We start from the raw sequence: 15433 nt of genomic DNA on the forward strand, positions 1-15433 counted from the left end.
TTTAACTTTCGCCTGATGTCCTGAAAATCAGACGATAGGACCTCAATACCTGCCCTCTCTAGGTCGTTGGTACTGATGTGTACCACAACTTCAAGCTCGCTTCCTTCCCCCTGCAAACTATTCTACACTCTCTCCTTTACCCCGGCATTAGGGAGGCAACACACCATGTGAGACTCACAATGAGGGTTACAGAAATGCCTGACTATGGGCGGCACAGTGGCGCAGTGGTTAGCACCGCAGCCTCACAGCTCCAGTGACCCGGGTTCAATTCTGGGTACTGCCTGTGTGGAGTTTGCAAGTTCTCCCTGTGTCTGTGTGGGTTTCCTCCGGGTGCTCCAGTTTCCTCCCACATGCCAAAGACTTGCAGGTTGATAGGTAAATTGGCCATTAGCAATTGCCCCCAGTATAGGTAGGTGGTAGGGAAATATAGGGACAGGTGGGGATGTGGTCGAAATATGGAATTAGTGTAGGATTAGTATAAATGGGTGGTTGATGGTTGGCACAGACTCGGTGGGCCGAAGGGCCTGTTTCAGTGCTGTATCTCTAAACTAAACTAAACTATGGAATCTCCTATAACCACTCTACACTTTGCTGTTCCCCCCTGTGCAGTCTCTTGCTCATTGGTGCCATGGTCTGGACTGCTCTCCAATGTGTTGTCATTCTCAGCAGTCTCCAATGGAAGGAGATGTTTCAGGTACAGGTTCAGTCCATTCGAACAAGGGTAAAAGTTAGTGGAACCAAAGCCAGGACTCCTGGGATGATGAACGAGATAGAGAATATACTGAAACAAGAAAAGGGTGTATGATTCATGTCAGCTGGATTCTTCATGAGAGAACCAGGACAAATACAATAAGCTGAAAGGGGAAGTGAAGAGCAAAATAAGACTGGCAAAGAGAGAATGTGAGAATAGAATGGCAGTTAATATAAAAGGGAATCCAAAAATCTTCTGCAGGCATGTAAATGGTAAGCGGGGAGGCAGGGTGGGGTCTATTAGTAACTAAGAAGGTGATATATGTTTAGAGACACAGGGCAAGGTTAAAATACCTAATCAGTACTTTGTATTGGTGTCTGCTGAGGAAGATGATGCTGACAAAATAGCAGTAGAAGTGGAGATGCTGGAAGTAATGGACGGGTGAAAATTGCTCGGCCGGATGGACTGGAAAGGCTGGCTTTGCTTGGAGTGGATGGGTCGTCTGGTCCGGATGGCTTGCATCCCAGGTTGCTCAGGGAGGTGGGGTGGAGAGAGCAGAAGGGCTTGTCATAATCTTCCAATCTTCCCTAGATACAGGGGAGGTGTCAGAGGATTGGAAAGTGGTAAATATGACACACTGACTCAAAATAGGGTGCAAGGACATTCGTAGTAACTACAGGACGGGCAGTTTAACATCAGTGGTGGGTAAGGTTTTAGAAAGAATAATCAGGGAAAAAACATTGATCAGCACTTGGAGAGGTTTATGTTAATTGAGGAGAGCCAGCATAGATTTGTAAAATCTATGAGTCATGTTGTTTTTCAGAGTGGAGGATGGTAGACAGGAGTCAATACTGGGACCACTGCTTTTTTGATATATACAAATGACTTGGATATTGGAATACAGAGTAGAATTTCAAAATTTGCCAACGATACCAAACTTGGAGATGTGGCAAACAGTGAAAATCAGGAAGCAAAAGGGAGGGAGGAATTTAAAACAATCACCCTCACTGGAGAAAAAGTAATGGGAACACTAATGGAACTAAAGGCTGACAAGTCCCCTGGACCTGATGGCCTGAATCCGAGGGTCTTAAAGGAAGTGGCTGCAGAGATAGTGGATGCACTGGTTTTAATCTTCCAAAATTCCCTCGATTCTGGAAAGCTCCCAGTGGATCAGAAAAAACACAAGTATAACACCTCTGTTCAAGAAAGGAGAGAGACAGAAAGCAGGAAACTACAGGCCAGTTAGCCTAACATCTATCGCTAGAATCCATTATTTAAAGAGGTAGTAGCAGGATATCTGGAAAAATCACAATACAATCAGGCAGAGTCAACATGGTTTTGTGAAAGGGAAATCGTGTTTGACAAATTTATGAGAGTTCTTTGAGGATGTAACAAGCAGGGTGGATAAAGGAGAACCAGTAAATGTAGTGTATGTTGATTTCCAAAAGTTATTCGATAAGGTGCCACATAAAAGGTTACTGCACAAGATATGAGCTCCTGGTACTGGGGGCGATATATTAACATGGATAGAGGACTGGCTAACTGACAGGAAACAGAGAGTCAGGATAAATGGGTCATTTTCAGGATGGCAAACTGTAACTAGCAGAGTGCCACAGGGATCAGTGCTGAGGTCTCAACTACTTACAATCTATATTAATGACTTAGATGAGGAGACTGAATGTATTGTAGCCAAATTTGCTCATGATATGAAGATAGGTATGAAAGCAAGTTGTGAGGAGTCTGCAAAGGGATATCGATACGTTAAGTGGGTGGGCAAAAACTGTTTGTGAGTCATGTACAAGGTCACCCAGGTCCCTCTGGACCACAGCATTCTGCAGTCTCTCTCCATGTAAATCATTTTATTCCTGATGGCAGATGGAGTATAATGTGAGAAATGTGAAGTTGTCCACTTTAGCAGGAATACAATTATTTACATGGAGAGAGACTGCAGAATGCTGTGGTCCAGAAGGACCTGGGTGACCTTGCACATGACTCACAAACAGTCAGCATGCAGGAACACCAAGTAATTAGGAAAGCAAATGAATGTTGGCCTTCATTGCAAAGGGGATGGCGTATAAAAATAGGTAAGTCTTGCTACAACAGTACAGATCATTGTTGTGTCCGCATCTGCAGTACTCTGTGCAGTTTTGGTCACCTTATTTAAGGGGGGACACACTTGCATTGGAAGTAGTTCAGAGGTCACTAGGCTAATTCCTGAATGAGGGTGTAGGCCCTGAAAAGTTGGTCAAGTAACACTTTATACCCAGCCTGCTCTTGGGCAGCTAAAGATAAGTGCAGAACTTGCTGAAGTAAGCTAACAGACATGTCGAAGCTTGTGGTGAGGGATATGTGACCATTAGACTAGAGTGTTGAACAAGAATAGATAAAAGAGGAACAGATATAGGGGAATGAACAGTGGTTATTGTAAACAAGTCTGGACTTCTGTCCAGGTGGCTAAATGGCTAATGCTGTTCAAAGATGAGATAATGCTTCAAGATTTGTGCAAAACAAGATCATGTGAGTCATGGGTTGAACAAGGAGCCTTCAAAGAATATATAAGGGTTAAAACTGGAAGGTATTCTCGGCGGGAAGCCGGGAACAACTCTCGAAGACAGGACCCTGAGTCTGGAGGCTCAGTGATCAACCGTGACAAGAGACTGATCACCTCTGTGTTGACGGGTAGTATCTTGTGCAAGAAGTGAGACTTGTACTTATTTGGTTTCTAAATAAAACTGCTGTAAGCTTTTGTATGCTTTAAGTGATTCGAGTACTAATAAAGTGAAGTTATCCGAGATTTTGGTTTTAGTGTATCTTTGTCTGTCACATCAGTTGATACCCTACAGAGAAAAAGGGTCAACAAGGGGTTTGTCTGATGAGGAAAGGTTGAGCAAGTTGGACGTATACTCATTGGAGTTTAGAAGATTGAGATGTGATCGAATTGAAAAATATAAGATTCTGAGGGGACTTGACAGGGTAGATGCTGAGGGGATGTTTCCCCTAGTGGGGAATGTAGAACTGGGGGGGATGGGGGAGGGGGAGGGGGGGAGCACAGGTTCAAACTAAGGGGCCTCCCATTTCAGACGGAGATGAGGAGGAACTTCTTCTCCGAGGGTTGTTAGTGTTTGGAATTCTCTTCCCCAGAGAGCAGTGGAGGCTGGATCATTGAATATATTCAAGGCTGAGTTAGACAGGTTTTTGATTGACAAGGGAGTCAAGGTTTAGTGGGGGCTGACAGAAAAGCAGAGATAAGGCCACAATTAGATGAGCCATGATCTTATTGAATGACAGAACAGACTCGAGGGGCTGAATGGCCTACTCCTGCTCCTATTTCTAATGTTCTTATGAGGATGATACCAATCGCCTGCATCAGGACATAGATAGGCTATCAGAATGGGCAGACAAATAGCAGATGGAATGTCATACAGAGAAGTGTGAGGTGATGCATTTGACAGAAGGGATAGGGAGAGGCAATACAGACTTAGTGGCACAGTTCCAGACTGTGCAGGAACAGAGGGACCTGGGGATTCATGTGCATGGGTCTTTGAACAAGGTAGGACATATTGGGAGAGTAGTTAACAAAGTTTATGGGATTTTTAAAATGTTTTTTATTCATTCATGGGATGTGGACATCGCTGGCTGTGCCAGCATTTACTGCCCATCCCTAATTGCCCTTGAGAGGGTGGTGGTGAGCTGCCTTCTTAAACCGCTGCAGTCCATGTGAGGTAGGTACACCCACAGTGCTGTTAGGAAGGCAGTTCCAGCATTTTGACCCAGCGACAGTGAAGGAATAGCGATATAGTTCCAAGTCAGGATGGTGTGTGACTTGGATGGGAACTTGCAGGTGGTGATGTTCCCATGCATCTGCTGCCCTTGTCCTTCGAGGTGGTAGAAGTCGTGGGTTTGGAAGGTGCTGTCTAAGGAGCCTTGGTGCGTTGCTGCAGTGTATCTTGTAGATGGTACACACTGCTGCCACTGTGCGTCGGTGGTGGAGGGAGTCAATGCTTGTGGATGGTGTGCCAATCAAGCTGGCTGCTTCCTTCTGGATGGTGTCGAGCTTCTTGAGTGTTGTTGGAGCTGCACCCATCCAGGCAAGTGGAGAGTATTCCATCACACTCCTGACTTGTGCCTTGTAGATGGTGGACAGGCTTTGGGGAGTCAGGAGGTGAGTTACTCGCTGCAGGATTCCTCGCCTCTGACCTGCTGTTGTAGCCATGGTATTTATATGGCTACTCCAGTTCAGTTTCTGGTCAATGGTAGCCCCTAAGATTTTGATAGTGGGGGATTCTGCGATGGTAATGCCGTTGAATGTCAAGGGGAGATGGTTAGATTCTCTCTTGTTGGAGATAGTCATTGTCTGGCACTTGTGTGGCGCAAATGTTACTTGCCACTTATCAGCCCAAGCCTGGATATTGTCCAGGTCTTGCTGCATTTCTACATGGACTGCTTCAGTATTTGAGGAGTCGCGAATGGTGCTGATATCACGCGGAGTGAATCGAATTGGCTGAAGTCTGGCATCTGTAATGCTGGGGACTTCAGCAAGGGGTCGATATGGATCATCAACTCGGCACTTCTGGGTGAAGATTGTTGCAAATGCTTCAGCCTTATTTTTCACACTGATGTGCTGTGCTCCCCATCATTGAGGATGGGAATATTTGTGGAACCACCTCCTCCAGTTAGTTGTTTATTTGTCCACCACCATTCACAACTGGATGTGGCAGGACTGCAGAGCTTAGATCTGATCCGTTGCTTATGGGATCGCTTAGCTCTGTCTATTGCATGCTGCTTATGTAATTTGGCATGCAGTTAGTCCTGGGTTGTGGCTTCACCAGGTTGACACCCCATTTTGAGGTATGCCTGGTGCTGCTCCTGGCATGCCCTCCTGCACTCTTCATTGAACCAGGGTTGGTCTCCTGGCTTGATGGTAATGGTAGAGTGGGGGATATGCCGGGCCATGAGGTTACAGATTGTGGTTGAGTACAATTCTGCTGCTGCTGATGGCCCACAGCGCCTGTTGGATTCCCAGTTTTGCATTGCTAGATCTGTTCGAAATCTATCCCATTTAGCACAGTGATTGTGCCACACAACACGATGGACGGTATCCTCAATGTGAAGGCGGGACTTCGTCTCCACACGGACTGTGCGGTGGTCACTCCTACCAATACTGTCATGGACAGAAGCATATGCGGCAGGCAGATTGGTGAGGTCAAGTATGTGTTTCCCTCGTGTTGGTTCCCTCACCACCTGCCGGAGACCCAGTCTAGCAGCCATGTCCTTTAGTCCTCGGCCAGCTCAGTCAGTAGTGGTGCTACCGAGCCACTCTTGGTGATGGACATTGAACTCCCCCACCCAGAGTACACTTTGTGCCCTCGTCGCCCCCAGTGCTTCCTCCAAGGGATCTTGGGCTTCATAAATAGAAGTATTGAGTACAAAAGCAGGGAAGTTATGTAGCATCTTTATAAAGCTCTGGTTAGGCCACAATTGGAGTATTACGCCCAGATGTGGTCACCACACATTAGGAAGGATGTGAGGGTCCCTGAGAGGGTGCAGTGGAGATTTAGCAGAACAGTTCCAGGGGTGGGGGATTTTAGCTGCAAGGTTAGATTGGAAAATCTGGGGTTGTTCTCCTTACATAAGAATTAGTCGGCGGAGTAGGCCACTCAGCCCCTCGAGTCTGCTCCATTCAATAGGATCATGGCTGATATCCTGCCTATCCTCAATAACCTTTCACCCCCTTGCATACAAAGAATCTATCTCCCTCTAATTTAAAAACATTCAAAGACTCTGCTTCCACCACCTTTTGAGGAAGGAATTTCCAAAGACTCACGAACCTGAGAGAGAAAAAAATTCTCATCTCTGTCTTAAATGGGCGATCCCTTATTTTTAAACAGTGACCCCTGATTCTAGATTCTCCCACAAAAGGAAACATCCTTTCCACATCCACCTTGTCAAGACCTATCAGAATCTTATATGTTTCAATCAAGTTACCTCTTACTCTCCTAAACTTCCAGCGAATACAAGTCTAGCCTGTCCAACCTTTCCAATAGGACAACCCACCCATTCCAGATATTACTCTAGTAAACCTTCTTTGAACTGCTTCCAATGCATTTCCATCCTTCCTTAAATAAGGAGACCAATGCTGTACACATTACTCCAGATGTGGTCTCAACAATACCCTGTATAACTGAAGCATAACCTCCCTACTTTTGTATTCAATTCCCCTCACAATAAATGAAAATATTCTATTAGCTTTCCTAATTACCTGCTGTACCTGTATACTAACCTTTTGTGATTCATGCACTAGGACACCCAGATCCCTCTGCATCTCCGAGCTCTGCAATCTCTCACCATTTAGATAATATGTTTCTTTTATTCTTCCTGCCAAAATGGACAATTTCAGGATCACAGAATTGTTACAGTGCAGAACGAGGCCATTCAGCCCATCGTGTCTGCACCAGCCCTCTGAATGAGCAATTCACCCAATGCCATCCCCCCGCAAATCTTTCCTTTCAAGTATTCCCTTTTGAAAGTTATGATTGAATCTGCTTCACTGTCATTTCAGGCAGTGCAATCCAGATCACAGCAAATGACTGTGTAAGACTTCTTCAAGACACTACTTCAGCCTCCGCTGGAGTATTGTGTCCAATCCTAGGCACCACACTTGAGGGAAGACGTGAGGGCTTTGGAGAAAGTACAGAAAAGATTAAAAAGAATGGTTCCAGGGATGAGGAACGTCAGTTATGAAGATAGACTGGGGAAGTTAGGACTGTTCCAGAGTCTATAGAATTTTGGAAAATGACCACCAATACATCCACTATTTCCAGGGCCATTAATGAGTAGTAATGACTTGGAACTCACTGCCTATGAGGGTGTTGGAAGTGGAGATGATCAATGATTTCAAAAGAGAGTTGGATCGGCAATTGATGGAAATAAACTCGCAGGGCTATGGGGATAGAGCAGGGGACTGAGTGAACTACAATACAGAGAGCTGGCATGGACTCAATGGGTCAAATGGCCTCCTTCTGTGACATAAAGACTCTCGAATGAGAATGTGGAACCTGCTACCACAGTAGGTATTTGTGGTGAATAGTTTATATACATTGAAGGAGAGGTTAGATAATCAGATGAGAGAGAAGACAATAGAGAGTTATGTTGATAGAATTAGATGAGGAAAGACAGGAGGAGGCTCGAGTGCAGCATAAATGCCTGCATGGACTGGTTGGGCCGAATGGCCTGTTTCTGTGCTGTATATCCTCTGTAATACAGTACTGTCTGTGTGAAGTCTTTAACTGTCCCTCAGTCTGGTCTCATTGCCTGATGATCAGAATTACTCTCCTGGAGATTAGTGACCAGCCTCGTCATGTTTGGGGGAAATGGTCTCATTTCTGTCACTTCTTAAATCCTGGAGTTTATGGGAATGGGGTGATTTCCCCTGAATTAAATGATAAAACGGTGATTTCCTGTACTTTTTACTCTGTACAGTATATCTTCTTCTTTGGCCTCCTTGTCTCGAGAGACAATGCGTAAGCGCCTGGAGGTGGTCAGTGGTTTGTGAAGCAGCGCATGGAGTGGCTATAAAAGCCAATTCTAGAGTGACAGACTCTTCCACAAGTGCTGCAGATAAAATTGGTTGTCGGGGCTGTTACACAGTTGGCTGTCCCTTTGCGCTTCTGCCTTTTTTCCTTCCAACTGCTAAGTCTCTTCGACTTGCCACATGACTGTATTAAATGTATTAAATTAAATCCAGATCCTGAATTAAATGATAAAACGGTGATTTCCTGTACTTTTTACTCTGTCCAGTAGATCAATCTGTATAATACCTGGGGTGAGTTATATTGTGAAATGGTGCTAACTGCTGCTGTAAAATCCATTCCCCCAGGATTTTATATAACAAGGAGAATTGATTCTGTCCCATTGCAAGTTTTAAATGTGCCTGTGCTCCTATTTTACAGGGGAGGGGAGTCTCTCACTTTATTCCCCATTAAACTGGCACTGCATTTATTTCAAAGGTTAACTGGTCCGACAGTTTTGGGGAATTTTTGGAAGTTCCCTCCTAGATTGGGACTTCACACAAGGGGACGGATTATGGGAAATTCCCGGGTTCAGGCCCCTGGCTTACCCAGGAGCTGCTGCTGTGAGACTCCACCACTGACCGGTGTGTGTCTGTACTCCGGGTTTAATACCCCATAACACGTCAGACTGGAGTCTTTTTATCAGCAAGTTGAACCTCCCAAATGTCACTCTTTACTTAATGTTCAGGACTGTGAATAATTCTAAACATTTACAGAAAAAATAATTCCTGTTTTCCCAATACTCCCAATCCAGGAAACGTCTCCCTCGACATACACATCCTGCATGGGATTGGATTAAATATCTAATGTTAATTATTTAAACTCAGGTTTCTGTCCTGTTTCTAGTTAAAATGGTGGATGTGGAAAATATTTGACATTAATTTTCTGTACTACTGGTTTATATTATATATTTACATTCTGCTGTCCAGCCTTATTAATGATGATTTATTGTAATTAAATTATCAGACCCTTTCAGTGACCTGTATTTACTGATTCCATACAGATTCTAAAATCCCTGATGGTTCACAAGGATCCATTTTAGATTTTCCAGTCCTGATGGTAAAACTAAACAATCCTCTTATTATTTGTCATTGTTGTGTTAAATCTGTTTCTCTCTGGTTTAACTGAACTGCAGCCGAAGGTTAACAGCTAAAACTGTGCAAGGCATGAAGGGAAAAGTTGCCAGCTTTACACAAGGAGAAGGAGCTGTGAAGCAGCTGAAGTCATTATTTTCCAGCCTGCTAGGCAGTGGGAGATAAAACATTCAATGAGACTGTGGGATGCTGTGGTAACAAGGTTACAGATAAGAAGGAAGGCCAGCAGATGGATTTTGATTTTAAACCTAAGCAGACAGACGACTCCAGGCCCTGAGTGTACGTGACAAAGAACATTTGCGATGCTGGGAGAAACTGGATAAGAAGGGGAGGCTAGGAGCCCCGAAAGGAGAAGACCTGCAGGACCATCACGGAAAGGGAACCCTGAGTCCACTTCAGTGAAGAGAACCCATCAGAGGGAGACTGATCACCTCACCTCACAATGGGTCGTATTGAAGTCCAAGCCGTGAGTCTTGTGATTTATTGCAACAAGTAGTTGAACAAGTGAAATTACAAGTAGCTAAGTGATTTAAGTAACAATAAAGGTGTTTATACGAAGTATCTTGTGCAGGTGTCTTTTGTCTGCCACATCAGTTGACACCCGAGTTTGAGGGTCAACAGAACGGTTTCTTTCCCTTCATTACGGAGCAACAACACAATCTGTGACTGTTCAACATTTCAACAGTTAGAGACAAATAAACAGTTACCTCAACACCTGGATTGTGTGCAATACGGGTCCCAGCTGTTGGAGTCCTTCACACTGAATGTTGCAGTTATATAGATCAATGTTTTTTATGGTATCACAGAGACCAATAACGTGAGACAGAACCGCACAGTCAATTGGAGTCAGTCGCAATTCACTAAATGTAAGTGTGTTCACAGATCCCACTGTGTCCTGAACTAGTGCTTTATTCTGAGACTCAGTCAGGTAGTGCAATGTGTTCAGGAGGTTCCTTTTATCATTTTCACGGTTTGTGTTTCTAATCGCTCCTTTAAACTTCTCCTTCACCCAGTCAATCACTCGGCAGGTTGTTTGATGAGGAAATGGACCCAGAAACTCCTCCAGGGGTCGAGCTGCCTGTGGGGAGGAGAGACCAGCAACAAAACGCAGAAATATCTCAAATCTTCCATCCTTCATCCTGCGGGCATCACTGAGGAGTTTCCGGATGTCCCCGGGATTTGGAGACAGGAATTGTGCGAGTGCGGCTACAAACTCTTGGATGGTGAGGTGCGGGAATGTGTAAACCACATTCTGGACAGAATCATCTCTCTCCAAAAGTTCCATCAGGAATCCAGACAGGAACTGGGAAGGTTGCAGATTGTACTCGATCAAATCTCCATCTCTAAACACAATCTTCTTCCTGGAGACTCCTGTGAAGGCCATCTCACCGATCTTCAGTAACACATCACGGGGGTTTTCAATCTCTCGGCTATGGTTTTTCAGAATGTTGTAAATATAGTAGGAATATAGCTGGGTGATGGTCTTGGGAACTTGCTGCTGTTTCCTGTCTCTTTGTGTAAAGAAGGGACCCAGTGACAGACAGAGGATCCAGCAGTAGGAAGGGTTGTAGCACATGGTGTACAGGATCTCATTCTCCTCCACGTGTTTGAAAACAGCTGCTGCCACCATCTGATCTTCAAAAAACTTGTTGAAATATTCCTTCCGTTCATCACCAACAAATCCCAGGATTTCAGTCCAGACACTGATCTCAGCCTTTTCCAATAAATGTAATGCAGTGGGACGACTGGTCACTAACACTGAACATCCTGGGAGCAGCTTGTGTTGTATTAAACAGTACACAATGTCAGACACTTCACACCAGCATTCGGGATCTGTGCACATAGACTGAGGTTCTGTATTTCTCCGATTGTCACCAAAATCGATCGTGTCCTTGAATTCATCCAAACCATCAAATATAAACAGCAATCCCTCTGGATTCTTCCAGAGCTCTCCCAGGATATTCCCAAAGTAGGGATACTGATCCAGTACCAGATTCCTCAGGTTTATTCTACAGTTCATAGTATTCAAATCCCGGAATTTAAAACTGAAAACAAATTGAAAGTTTGGGTATATTTTCCCAGTGGCCCAGTCATAAACAATCTTTTGTACCATTGTTGTTTTTCCAATCCCTGGGACTCCACTCACTGCTGCTGAACTCCCAGATTTGGATTTTCCCCAGGAAAAACTGCTCTGGAATAATTGATCAGGTCGGATTTTTTCCAGTTCTCTCCGGAGATGTTTCTCTCTCCACTCTTCATGGTCTCGGCCTCTTATCAGCAGTTCATGTTCTACAAGTGTCCGATCTCGAACAGTAGAAATGACCGTTAGCTCAGCGTATCGATCAACCAGCTGGAAAATCTTAACCTTCTCCTTTATTAGGATAGTGTTCACTCTCAGTGTTTCAGTTTGTACCCGGAGTGTTTCCTTGTGTTTCTGTTGAACATCTTCAATTAGAACAGACAGAAAGTGTTTTTCAATGTTAGCTGTATTGATATAAAAACAACTTCTGAAAACATTTTATTATTCAATAAATGTTGCAAGATTTAACTCAAAGCTTCAACAGAGGTGTGTGTATAAATTAAAACTCAGTTAATTAAAACTTCACCTGAAAATGAACAATGGTGAAAAGAAGTTTTAAATCCTGATTTGATTCTAACATTTACTGAACATGGAGATGCCTACACAGGTGATATTTTCCCTCTGATGGTTAACATGATCTGTCCTGCCCTGTATGATAAGAAATCTCATTACAAATCCACACGTGATCTGGGATATACAACAGTAGAGGTTCCATTGGATTAATTTTTAAAACTATCAGCAGTAAAAATGGGAAATATGACATCGGACACAAGTGGGTTATACTGTGAATTGTCAGTAATCCCACTGTTATTGTATCAGACAATGAGCAGTTTATCTGGCTGGACATTGGCTCCCAGTTCGGCAACATATCAATTTAAAAATTCTCACTGTTTTCAAATCCCTCCATAGCCTGGACCCTCCCTATCGCTGTAACCACCTCCAGCCTGTCAAAACTCTGAGGTCTCTGTTTTTCACCAAGGGTAAAGTAACACACTTATGTCACTGGACTAGTAAGCCAGAGGCCTGGACCACTGATCCGGAGATATGAGTTTCTATACAACCATGGCAGCTGGGGAATGTTAATTCTGTTCAGTAAATAAATGTGGAATAAAGCTGGTATCTATTTATTTTATTTATTTCGAGATACAGCACTGAAACAGGCCCTTCGGCCCACCAAAGTCTGTGCCAACCAACAACCACCCATTTTATACTAACCCTGCAGTAATCCCATATTCCCTATCACCTACCTACACTAGGGGCAATTTACAATGGCCAATTTACCTATCAACCTGCAAGTCTTTTGGCTGTGGGGGGAAACTGGAGCACCCGGCGAAAACCCACGCGGTCATAGGGAGAACTTGCAAACTTCGCACAGGCAGTACCCAGAATCGAACCCAGGTCCCTGGAGCTGTGAGGCTGCAGCGCTAACCACTGCGCCACTGTATCAAGAATGTTGTCCATGAAAACTACGAGATTGTCATGAAAACCCACTTGGTTCACTAATGTCATTTAGGGAAAGAAATCTGCCAACCTTATCCAGTCTGGTTCCAGGTGACTCCAGACACACAACAATGTGGTTGACTGCGAACTGCTGGCTGAAATGGCCTGGCAAGTTACTCAATTCTATCAGATCAGTATTTAAAAAGGTATTTAAAACCAGACAAACCACTGGCATCGACTGAGGCCTCAATGACACAACCAGCCCAGTCAACCCTGTAAACTTCTCCTCACTAACATATGGGTTCTTGTGCCAAAATTGGGAGAGCTGTCCCACACTCAAGCAACAGCCTGAGATATTCATAATCACAGAATCATAACTTTCAGCCAATGTCCCAAACGACTCGATCACCATCGCTAGTTACATCCTGTCAGACTGGCAGGTCATACCCACCTGAAGTGGCAGCACAGTCGTACAGAGTCAGGAGGGAGTGGCCATCACAGTCCCCAAAAATGACTCCAGACCCTATGAAGTTTTATGGTATCAGATCAACCATGGACAAGGAAACATTCTGCTGATTATTACCGACTGCCCTCAAATCATTACTCCTCCATATTGAACATCATATGGGAGAAGCACTGAGGGTAGGAAGGGCACAGAATGTTTGCTGGGTGGGGAATTTCAATGTCCATCATCCAGACCGTCTCTCTTGCTCCACTACTGACTGAGCTGGCCGTGTCCTGAAAGACATAGCTGCCAGACTGAGCTTGCGGCAGGTAGTGACAGAACCAACAAGAGGGGAAAATCTACTTGGCCTTCTCCTCACCATTCTACCTATCGCAGATGCATCTGCCCATGATAATATTGGTAACAGCGACCACCACACAGTCCTTGTGGAGACAAAGTACTGTCTTCACACTGAGGGCACCTTCCATTATATTGTGTGGCACAACCACCATGTTAAATGGGACAGATTCAGAACTGATCTAGTAACTCAAAACTGAGCATCCATGAGACACTACAGGCCATCAGCAGCAGCAGTGGTGTCTTCCACCACAATCTCCAACCTCATATCCTTCATTCTACCAAGACCATCAAGCCAGGGTATCAATAAAAGCAAAACACTGCAGATGCTGGAAATCTGAAATAAAAACAAGAAATGCTGGAAATACTCAGCAGGTCTGGCAGCATCTGTGGAGAGAGAAGCAGAGTTAACGTTTCAGGTCAGTGACCCTTCTTTAGAACTGGCAAATATTAGCAATGTGAAAGGTTATAAGCAAGTAAAGCAGGGGTGAGGCAAGAGATAACAAAGGAGAGGGTGTAGATAGGACAATGTCACAGAATAGCTGACCAGAAGGTCATGCAACAAAGGCAAACAATATGTTACTGGTGTGTTGAAAGACAAAGCATTAGTACAGATAGGGTGTTAATGGACTGAAAATTGAACAGCTGCAAGTACAAACATGAAAAAAATCAGTGGGTAAGCAAACTGAACAAACTAAGATGAAATAAAATAAAATAAACACAAAAAAAATCAAAAAGAAAAAAATTACTAAAAATATAAGTAAAATGGGGGGCCCCGTCATGTTCTGAAATTATTGAACTCAGTGTTCAGTCCGGCAGGCTATAGTGTGCCGAATCGGTAAATGAGATCTGTTCCTTGAGCTTGTGTTGATGTTCACTGGAACACTGCAGCAATCCCAGGACAGAGATGTGAGCATGAGAGCAAGGGGGAGTGTTGAAAGGACAAGCAACCGGAAGCTCAGTGTCATGTTTTCAGACTGAGCGGAGGTGTTCTGCAAAGCGGTCACCTAGTCTGCGTTTGGTCTCCCCAGTGTAGAGGAGACCACATTGTGAGCAGCGAATACAGTATACTACATTGAAAGAAGTACAAGTAAATCGCTGCTTCACCTGAAAGGAGTATTTGGGGCCTGGGATAGTGAGGAGAGAGGAGGTAAATGGGCAGGTATTACACCTCCTGCGATTGCAGGGGAAGGTGCCGTGGGAAGTGGACGAGGTGGTGGGGGTAATGGAGGAGTGGACCAGGGTGTCGCGGAGGGAACGATCCCTTCGGAATGCTGACAGGGGAAGGGAGGGGAAGATGCGTTTGGCAGTGGCATCATGCAGCGTTTGGTCTCCCCAGTGTCGAGGAGATCACATTGTGAGCAGCGAATACAGTGTACTATATTGAAAGAAGTACAAGTAAATCTTCTTCACACTTCTTCACACCCTGCCTCCTGTAAGAACTCCATTCCACTCTCCCAGTTTCTCCGGCTCCGACATATCTGCTCTGATGATGCTACCTTCCATGACAGCGCTTCTGATATGTCTTCTTTTTTCCTCATATGAGGATTCCCCTCCACTGGACACAGAGCCCTCAACTGTGTCCGGCCAATCTCCCGCACCTCTACCCTCACCCCTTCCCCTCCCTCCCAGAACCGCAAGAGGGTTCCCCTTGTCCTCACTTTCCACCCCATCAGCCTCCATATCCAAAGGATCATCCTCTGCCATTTCCGCCACCTCCAGCGTGATGTCACTACCAAACGCATCTTCCCCTCCCTT

At 44.7% G+C, this 15433-nt stretch overlaps 1 protein-coding gene across 1 annotated transcript in view; it reads right to left on the minus strand.

The window, feature by feature from the left end:
- Positions 1 to 15433, minus strand: part of LOC137345184 (NACHT, LRR and PYD domains-containing protein 3-like) — a 71407-nt gene that overhangs the window by 17077 nt on the left and 38897 nt on the right. The window contains exon 7 of the mRNA XM_068008649.1: positions 10061 to 11798. Coding sequence (XP_067864750.1) covers positions 10061 to 11798 — 1738 coding nt within the window. The remainder of the gene's footprint in view (positions 1 to 10060; positions 11799 to 15433) is intronic.

This window comes from Heterodontus francisci, chromosome 28 (assembly GCF_036365525.1).
Source record: "Heterodontus francisci isolate sHetFra1 chromosome 28, sHetFra1.hap1, whole genome shotgun sequence".
In the NCBI taxonomy this organism is placed as follows: domain Eukaryota; kingdom Metazoa; phylum Chordata; class Chondrichthyes; order Heterodontiformes; family Heterodontidae; genus Heterodontus; species Heterodontus francisci.